The 9,507-nt window shown below is 57.4% G+C and overlaps 2 protein-coding genes across 2 annotated transcripts in view; one reads left to right on the plus strand and one right to left on the minus strand.

Moving 5' to 3' along the window:
• Positions 1-1,513: 1,513 nt before the first annotated feature.
• Positions 1,514-2,104, plus strand: LOC104390423 (chromosome unknown open reading frame, human C11orf94). Its single transcript, XM_009999561.1, has 3 exons — positions 1,514-1,578; positions 1,784-1,851; positions 1,971-2,104. Exons 1-3 carry the CDS (start codon positions 1,514-1,516, stop codon positions 2,102-2,104), a joined length of 267 nt encoding a protein of 88 aa, XP_009997863.1.
• Positions 2,105-2,917: 813 nt separating this feature from the next.
• The window catches only part of MAPK8IP1 (mitogen-activated protein kinase 8 interacting protein 1), a 26,388-nt gene continuing 19,798 nt past the window's right edge, over positions 2,918-9,507 (minus strand). The window contains exons 3-11 of the mRNA XM_009999598.1: positions 8,395-8,476; positions 7,299-8,174; positions 6,591-6,666; positions 5,970-6,142; positions 5,582-5,691; positions 5,333-5,452; positions 4,326-4,396; positions 3,855-3,953; positions 2,918-3,431 (exon numbers count right to left, since the gene is read on the minus strand). Coding sequence (XP_009997900.1) covers positions 3,359-3,431; positions 3,855-3,953; positions 4,326-4,396; positions 5,333-5,452; positions 5,582-5,691; positions 5,970-6,142; positions 6,591-6,666; positions 7,299-8,174; positions 8,395-8,476 — 1,680 coding nt within the window. The 3' untranslated portion in view covers positions 2,918-3,358. The remainder of the gene's footprint in view (positions 3,432-3,854; positions 3,954-4,325; positions 4,397-5,332; positions 5,453-5,581; positions 5,692-5,969; positions 6,143-6,590; positions 6,667-7,298; positions 8,175-8,394; positions 8,477-9,507) is intronic.

Genomic DNA, 9,507 nt, shown 5'->3' on the forward strand with positions numbered 1-9,507 from the left:
CTGGACCGTTCCACAGCTGCAGCAATGGTGATGGGACAGCCTCTTTTTTTAAGCACTTGATTTTTCTCCTTTTGTGCGGCTGCACTATATTAAAACGAGGCAGCATGGTGGTTTTTGGAGAGCTTTGTCTCCCACCTCTTGGAGCCAAGACTGACCTGCAGCCTGCTTGTGTTGGCCGTGCTTGGCCAGTCTGCTTGGAGCAGGCTTGTCTGTCAAATAAACTGACTGACTGGAGAGAACTGAGCTGAAGGATGTTTCTTCCCCTGTTTGCGTGGGGTCCCCATGTATCTGGTTGCCAGCAGGTCTGTCTCTCTCAGAAAGAGCATCTTTTGCAGTTGTCTTCCCTGGGTTATGCTATTCCTTAGAAGCCTTTTGCTTCCTGGCTTGTGTCAGGCAGGGCCCCACATACATTGCTCATCCAATGACTGGAGCCTCTGTAACTCCAGGTTACAGTCCCAGGCACCTGGGATTCCCCTTGGGGACATGGAGAGTTGCAGTTTGCAGGCTGCTTTCCTAGTACCTACTCTGTGCTAAAAGGGTTTCCAGAATGGCTGCCAGCCAGAGCTCGGAGGCTTGGCCAAGGGCAGAGGAGAAATGAGGAGATTAATTCAGCAAATACTGCTGTACCACACTTGAAGAGCCTAGGAGGGGTCTGGACAGCCATGCCTATCTTTTTGTATCTGCTCTGCTATACGGGGGGCAGTTGGGGCATCAGTCTAGTGAATGAGCTGGTGTGGAGTCTCCCTTGGCTAGGACAAAGGGGCAGGCAGCTGGTGGCATTGGATTGTTCCACAGGCAGCTGCTGGCACCATGCGGAGCTTGGTGTCTGGAAACTGCTGGGTGTATTGGCCTCACGTGGGTGACAGGGACCTGAACCCTCCCTGAGGGACTCTGAGGCTGCAAAGGTCTCAGCCTTTTTGCCTTCATGCCTGACATAGGGGGTGTACCCTGCTCCCACCCCCTCCACCACCTGAAATGGGCTACTGCAGCTGGGGACTCCATGGCTTTGGCAGCGTGTGGGGTCTGTGTTGCTACCTCAGCTGGCAGTGATGCCCTGTAATGTGGCAATAGTGTGGAATAGCCATGAACAGGGCATGGGTGCCCTTCATCTGGGCTTTTAGCCCAGAAGATGCTGAAGAGTACAAAGTCTGGGAAGTGCTGGTGGGAGGTGTTCATTCCTGGAGTGAGGGAGTGAGATGGAGGGGTGAGGGGTTTGCTTTTGGAAGGGTGGAGAGAGAGGCAAAGGCTGGTGGTAGAGGGGCAGGGGAAACAGTCCTGGAGCTGTGGTTGGTTGGATGGAGGGACATGCCTCTGCATAGGGTAGGCTGTAAGCAGCTGGCATGGCTTGGGCAGCCCAAAACCAGCACATTACGGTACTGGGAGAGGGTAGGCAGCAGTGCCTGGGTGAGGACCCCAGCCTGTGTTCCAGTGGCTCCTCTGTAACCTTGGTGTTCCATGGCTACCAGGGTGGCACTTCTATGACCTTGCTGTGGCACTGGCATCAGAGTGTGCCATGTGGTGCTGGCTGCTGCTTGCCCTGCTGCTGGGGGCTGCCCTCCCACAGCCCATGTCCCAGAGGTGAGGACTCTCTCCCTGCTCAGTACCTGCAGAGCTACCTTGTGTCTCCTGGCCCAGGTGTGGGCTGGCACTCGTGGCACCAAGCCCTTGAGAGCTGGCCAGGCTGGGTGAAGACAGGCAGTGCATGGAGGCTCTTGTGCCAGCATGGGCAAGCACTGAAGGGTCTCAGCTCACTCCTGTCCCTGGTTTTCCTCTGCAGGGACAGTTACTCAATCCCTGAGGACTTCTCTGCTCCCCTGGAGCTTCCGCAGAAGCATTTTGGCCTGGTGGACGGTACATTGCTCTCCTTTCCCCTCTTCCCTGCATTCATTCCTCCAGCAGGTGGTTGTCCCCAGCCCTATGAGCTGCCTAGGGCTGAACACGGGCCTCTCCCCTCTCCAATCTCCCCCCAGATTACGGTATCAAACCCAAGCAGCCTCGGCGCAGGACCCGGGTGTCCCGGGAGCGGCCAGCAGCGCTGCGCAGAGCTGGCAAAAGCAAGCGTGACGAGCTGGACGTGGAGTACTATGATGATGCCCACCTGTGAGCTGATGTGCCCACCACAGCCCAGCCTCGCCTGCCCTCCACTACTGCAGGACAGGGTAGGTGTGTGTGTGTGTGGGGGGGTAAGGGTAAACCCTGCTTTGGGCAGGGACTGGAGCAGATGATCTCCAGCGGTCCCTTCTGATCGTCGTAAGATGATCTCTGACCTCTAGGGATTGCAACTGGGGCTCCAGGATCCAACCTGTGAAGCTCCAGCTCTTCTTGGGGTCTCATGGGGAAGAACAAGCCAGGGCCCAAATCCGTTTTCATGGAACACAAACAGCACAGCATGAACCTTCTCCATGTACCATCATATTTAATAGTTGTTGCCATCACAGCAGATCCAACTGAAGCACAGAGGCCACTGGCTGCAGGGGCCAGGAGAGCTCCTCTACCTCCCCAGCGCTGTGCATGCTCCCTGCAGGCTCTAGCCCTTCCCTGTCCTGCCTCTGACAGGGACCCAGCTCTGCACAGGGGCCAAGCCCACTACCCTGGGGTGGCCCAGCCCTGCCACTGCCTCTGTCACCTGCAGGTCGGGGGAAGGAGGAAAGAGGCAGAGAAAGGCTCCCCTCCCAAGGGTCTAGTTACTGCAGGGAGGTATGGGGGGGATTCTCTCTCTCTCTCTCTCTCTCCCCAGGGCACAGATACAAGAGGGGAGGGAGGGGGATGGAGGCAGGGGTGAGCTGTCTCAGCTCATAATGGTGCTGGCTCTGGCAGAGGAGATATTGGGGCTCTCTCTGTCACCTGTCAGGGAGGTGCTGCCCACCCAGGGCAAGCCCATCTCCCAGGCAGGAGCCAGCACGTGGGTTGTGTTTGCTGTAGCTGCTGTGCCTTCACACTGCGAGAGTCCAACTCTGCCACTGCGTTAAAAGTCACCCCAGAGGGATGTGACGGGAAGCTGGGCCACGGTCACGAGGAGGAGATGCTGTCACCCCAGCCTGCAGCAAGAAGGGGCCCGAGCACGCTGTTGCTCACCCCTCCCACCACTCAGAGGCAGGGCACTCAGCGGGTGCTTCACCAATAGAATAAACTAAGAGTATTTTATACAATAAACACAATTTGTCCAGCCCTCCCCCCTCCCGTCCCTCCCAGCCCGAGGAGGGGGAGTCAGGAAAAGAGGCGGTGCTCCGTGCCCCTGGAGCCCTGCCCCGGGCCCGCTCCTCCTCCAGGCTCAAAGCAGCTCTTGTCCATGCACACACAACACGGGAAAGGGGCAAGACTGCAGCCCTGGCTGTGCAGGAGATGCCCGTGCCAGCCCTTACTCCAGGTAGATGTCCTCCGTGGGGCACGTGTACTCCACATACTCCTTGTAGAATTGCTGAAAAGCTCTCCTGCAACACAGCACCAGACACAGCTGAGCAGTGTTCTCCCCACGAGGCGTTTACAGAGCCACATTTCCCTTCTCGCCCTTCCTCCCCGCCCTACTGCCAGTTTGACCTCCTATCCTCCAGCCCTGGGCCCTTCCTGCATTAGCACCCAGAGCTGTCATCAGAACCACAGGGTCTCCATCTTTGCTCTGATCCCCTGCTGCATGACTTCCAGCCATCTGCTTGCAAATCCTTGCACTGGCACTTGTTCCAGTGCTGTCGGGAATGTGCTGCCCATAACCCTGTAAGCCCTGGCTCCTGCCCCAAGCCTCTCACTCAAGGGAAGAGGTGCCAGCCTGAAGCCAGGTCCAAGCCCCATACATACGGGGAGTGGCAAGATTCAGCCTGACTGCCTCATGCCTCCTGCCTCGTCCAGCCAGGACTCACCCTACAGACTCTGCCAGCGGCTTCGTGGACTCCTCCGAGACAAAGACGTGACAGGCAAATCTGTGGTCAGCAGGGTGCTTGGTGATGAACCCAAAATATCTGAGGGCAAAGAAATTATGTATGACTGGACCAGCAGACAAGTAGGCACAGGTACTCCAGCATCCCTGAGGTATACCCACCCTGGAGCATAGGAGCTTGTGACCTGCAGCCCTGCCCCCAAAACCTAGTGACCACCAGTTGCCATGGCCCATGCTCAGAGCTGGAGTAGAATTCCCACCCAAAGGTTGCTTTTACATGTAACTGCAGCACTGGGCTCGCAAGAGAAGGGTAATACTCAGGATCAGGGCACTAGGAAGCCTCCCTTTCCCTTCCCAGCCCCAGCCATACTGCCCTCAGGGAATGGAAAGGCAGTGAAGCCTCCGTGCCCACTTGTTGGCTTTGAGTCTCACCCTGCACCTCCCCACTACTCACTTGTTGTTCTTTGGATGGTACCCACAAAAGGAAATGTTCTTCAGCTGGAAAAAATGGCTACACTTGTTTACCTAGGGGACAGAGAAAGGAACCATGAAAGCTTTCCTCCCCATCACCCTGTGGAGTAAGCAGTGAAATAAGTCAGAATCTGATCCTGGGCTGCTACCAGCAGCAGTGTCAGGATGGCCCCAGGCACCTCAACACAGGCAACTCTTCTAGGCAGCTCCTGCAAGGTTTCCCTGGAGGCCATGGGTTAGGCTGTACTCGGGCTAAGGTCAGTGCTGCTCTTTGCCCAGAGCACACAGCCCTTCTCCCTCACTAAAAAGGCTCTCGGGAATACCAGCAGATAGAAGGTGAGTGGATAACTTATTTAAGTCTAAGTCACTCAAGCCTGGGTGTTCAAAGGGTCCCAACCAGAAGTGAGAACTTGTATAAATAAGCTTAAGAAGCAACCAAGTTGATGGCATCCTCTAGAATCCTCATAGAAACCCCAGCTCAGCTGCCTGTTACAACATCCACAGCCAGGAACTGCTCCTACCCCACAGCTGTAGGGGAGGTTTCCCCACAGGCTTGCTGCAGAGCCCTCATTTGCCTCTGCCCAGCATCAAGCCACGCTTTGCTAGGCTACTTATGCAGAATGCTAATCAGCAGCCTGCCATAGCCAGCTAAAGAGATTACAGGGCAGATCTGGAGGACACCACTCAAAATAGTAGCAGAAAGGTTTAGGAACAGCTGACAGATTGCCAGCACAGCTCAGCTCACAGCATCCTGGTGCAGCAACGTTCTTGGCATCTGTGAGGGCATCAGCTGGCAGCAGGGCCCAAAGCTGGGATCCTGTGAGGCACACGGGCCCCTGACAGTGCACCTGCAACTGCAGTGATGGTGCTTCTCACGCCCTTGGATTAGTAGAGATCCTCCATTTTCATACGCAAACATGACCTGTAGCACAGAGGGCATGAGCCAGCAGCTGGGGAAGGGACAAGATGCGTGGCAAGCGGGGCACTAACCTTGCTGTGCTCCTTGGAGTCATCAGCTTTCACGGCGATCTTGACCCCACGCACGCTGATCTCCAGGACGCAGCTGGAGGGTGGGTTAAAGTGCACAGTGAGGCGGCGTGTGGTGGCAATCTGGGAGGGGAAGACAGAGAGACAAAGCCCTGGCACTCATCAGTAGTGATGATATATGATTGCTCACCCTTTCCCTTCCCCGCTGATGCTCTGCCCTGCTGGCAGGAGGAGGAATGGAGTGAGACGTACCTTCTGCATGGCCGCGCATAGCACGTCATTGCCCTTGTGATAGGGAACCTGCACCGAGCCGAGGAACTTCACCCGAAACTGGTCCACCCAGTCACTGCTCTTGGCCAGAGCTGCAGGAGAAAGCATGTGGCAGGGATCAATGACCGGGAACATGGGCTGAGAACCACCTTCCTGCTCCATATTCCCACCCCTGCATGTTTCCCTGCCCAGGGAAGGCTTTCTGCAGCACCAGCTCCCAGCATCACACCAGAAGCTGCCCATCACTCCCCACCAGGTGCTCAGCTTGGTCCTTCCTCCGTTTCCCTGCTCATCACCAGACTCTGCTCAGCAGAGAGGAGGTGGACATGAGACGGGGAACATGAGCAGGCTGCACACAGAGGCTTGGTACCTGTTACATGGTCTGGGTCCTTGGTGACTTCGATAGCATAGTAGGCAGGAAAAATGCCCCGGTCACCCGTCCGCATGTTGTAGGCTTCGTACCAATAATCTTCTGCCTGCACCTCCACCAGCAAAGGATCATCCACCTCCAGCTCCAGCTCATCCGCGTGGCGAGGCACAAACCTGGGTTAGGGAGGCACAAGCACTTAGCCTGGTGGCAGTGCTGGTGGCCTTCTCACCAGCACCTGGCTGGGGCAATGCAAAACCCACCACTCACTCAGGCAGGCAGCACCCTGGCAGGTGTAATTAACCCTGGGGACCTGAGATGCTGAATAAAGCATCTGAGCAGGTTCAATCTCAAAAGGCAGCAGCATTCTGGTACCTAAGGCAAGGGTGTCCCTATTACACTGTCCCCAGAGAGGTCCTGGCTGCCCTCAGAGGTCTTGCCCCTGCAGCAGCCTGGGCAGATGTTGTTCCTGGACAGGACACAAGCTACACACAGTGGTTTGGTCTCCAGAGTTTCCCAAAAGCTGAACACACCAGGGTTTGGGCTGACCCCACCACGGTGGGAGGGCAGCACCAGCCTTCCCCTGTGAGAGGCTCAGGGCAGTGCTCGTGCCTGCAGGCTCACCTAAAGACAGCACGGTGGGTCTGCTCCTGCTCCTCCCCGTTGATCATGCAGGAGAACAAGCCAAAGGACTCGGCACCTGGGGAAGAAGGTAGAGGGGGATGTCTCAGTGTTGAGGAGTCAGCACCACAGCTGAGGGAAGGATGTGGGCCAGGTAGGGTGCTGAGGCTCCTGGGGGATCACTCAGCTGAGAGGAAGCCATGCAGTGCCACAGGAGGGGAAGGCACAGCTAGAGCAGCTGCACTGGTGCCCTGTGGTACCCACTGGGACCATGATTTCCCTGCACCAACCCATGAAGCTGTGACAGCCAGTGTCACCAGCATTGTGAGACCAGCAGCACCACGGGAAGCCCTGCCTACCAGGGCATGCCACCAGTCCCAGTGCTCCTCCAGGCTTGGGAAAGAGGGTGGCACTTCAGGAGGGATGCTCTATCCCTGTGTGAGACCACTCAGCCTCCACATTCAGCATGGCTATACCTCAGGCTAGCCAAAAAAGCAGCCTGAAATGCTTCCTGCCACCCCTAGCTGTAGGTCATAAAGCTTTTCCAGCCCGCTCATGCCTCCCCAGCCACCAGAGACAAAGCCAGAGGCTGTGGCAAGCAGAGCTGGTGCCAGTGTCTGCTGGTGGCTTCCCATCTCCTGAGCATGCCCTCAGCCTCAGACCAGGGACAGGCAGCCACCAGCCCACGTCCCCCCGGTGCCCAGCACTCACTGGAGGAGCGTGTCCGGCCACTCATGAAGACATTGAGGAACTTCTTGGAGAAGTGGATGTCTGCTTCAGGGGTGGAGTCCTCCGAGAGACAGACAGAGTCACGCTTCAGCGCATCCTCCTCATACTCCTCGCCGATGGCCGATTCGTAGGGCGAGGAGACGCAGTTGTCATAGACAGTGGCCGAGTCGCTCTCGTCACTGTAGCCTGAGTAGCACTGCTTGAGGCTGACCAGCTCCAGCTGCACGTTCTCATCCACCACCAGCGTGTACTTGACTGAGTCGTAGGAGAGCGCGCTGGTGTCTGAACTCACCGAGGCTCTCTGAAGGTTGTGCCCTGGCCGGCAGCCACCACTCCCAGCACCACCGGAGGCCCTAGGCAGGTTCGTCTTGTCAGGGGAGGACATGTAGTCCAGCACCTCATCCTCCTCACTGATGGAAGGGTTGGTTTTCCCTGCCAGAGCTGAATAGCTGGAGGTGTCGATGTCAGAGCTGATGGACATGCGGTTCTCGCTGGACTGAGACAGGAATGGCTTGTCGGTCTCCAGTGGGTCCGAGTTCTTCTGCACAGGTGTCAGGTAGATCTCCTCCGTGGCCTCCAGCCTCACATCGGTCTGGTAGCGGATGCGGTCCCGGTGGGCCTCGGGGTCCCTGGACGTCACCACCACCACGCTGGCGCCGTGCGGCGGGGCCCGGCTGGTGGCCTGGTGCTTCTCGGGTGGCCGGGACGAGGCGACGCAGGCAGGTGCCATCTGGGTGGCTGCCGTGCGCCGGCACGGGCTCTCCGTGGAGGTGCCCCGGTCTTTGGTGGAGGTTGTGCTGTTTTGGTGATTGACCTCATCACTTAGGCAAACATGGTCGTGGGGAGGGGTCTGCTCACCTGGAGGGGAAGGAGAGCAACATTGACAGCCCTGCGGAGGGTGATGCTCTCTGCCCGGGAAGGTGGCTGAGGGTGCCACCCAGACTCAAGATAGACATGCACCCTGCATCCGTGCGGGATGTTTTCCCCAACTTCCTGCTTTAGCACCACTTGCCCCGGACTCCGAAGAGCCACAGAAGGGTGCAAGGAGCTACCCCTGGCCAACAGCCCAAGAACTCACCCGTTTTCAGAGGGGATGACGACCGGGACACCCGCTCTTGCCAACTGTGCTTTTTCCCCAGAGAGTTGTTATTCAGAGTGTCCTGAGGAGAAGACAAAGCTGCCTTGTAGCCTGAACAGTAAACAGCGCGTGGTGCAGCGGCAGCACCCATCCCTCCCTGGGTCCGCAGTGCCTGGCTTGGCTCTCCTCTCTCCTGGGCACTTCTCAGGGGGATGCCCTGCCAGCCCCACATCTCACCATGCTGCTGCTGTGAGAGCTGGTGTGGTGGCCAAAGCAGGGTGGGCAAGGACCCAGCTTGGAGGCAGACAGCCTGGATGGATGCACCCATCCACTTCGGGGAGACTTAGCTGCAGAAGCCCATGGTTGGACAGTCCCAACCCAAAATTCAAGACCTGAGCCTACCTAAGCTAGAGGCGCATGCTTTGCCCCCATCCTTCAGGCCCTGCCTACCTTCAAACCACCCAATGTACGAAATGGGGGAAGTCCCAAGAGCCAGGGGTTGTGCTGCTGCCCAGCTGGGAGCCAGCTAGAGGACAGACTGACACCTGCTACTGGAGTCATCCCTATTGGGTGTATATAGGGGCATACATACTCACGCACACAGACATATATATATATACAGTCCACTAGTGGACATCAATCCTGACCAGCTGGAGAGGAGAGGCAGAATCAGGCCACCTGTACTGCCCATGCTCAGGGGAGTTTCTGTGGGTGCTGTGCCCTGTCCACCTCTCCCTGGGTGGCCAGTCATGCACGTGCACACGTGTTCATGCACAGGGAAGCACATGCTCTGCCCCACTTCAAGAACGGGGGACCAAAGACCACCTAGTCCCCTCCAGTGAGGACCCTTCTGCAGACCAGGAGCCAGTACTCCCTGTCCACCTCAGCAGAGTAGGACATCCTGCCTGCTGCAGCCCCAGTCCCAGCCTCCATCCTCTCCTCCACAACAAGTCCCCAAGTTCTCCAAGACCACCCAGCCCCAGCCACTTTTGTGGGGCACTGGCTGTTTCTTCCCCAGCTGCAGCAGTGGCATTTTCCACACTATTAGTTTTTGCTCAAGTACTCAGCCCCACTGGGACTCCCTGGATTTTCTCACTGCCTTTTCCCCAGCCT

This window comes from Chaetura pelagica, unplaced genomic scaffold, assembly GCF_000747805.2.
Source record: "Chaetura pelagica isolate M959 unplaced genomic scaffold, ChaPel_1.0 scaffold55, whole genome shotgun sequence".
Classification (NCBI taxonomy): Eukaryota; Metazoa; Chordata; class Aves; order Apodiformes; family Apodidae; genus Chaetura; species Chaetura pelagica.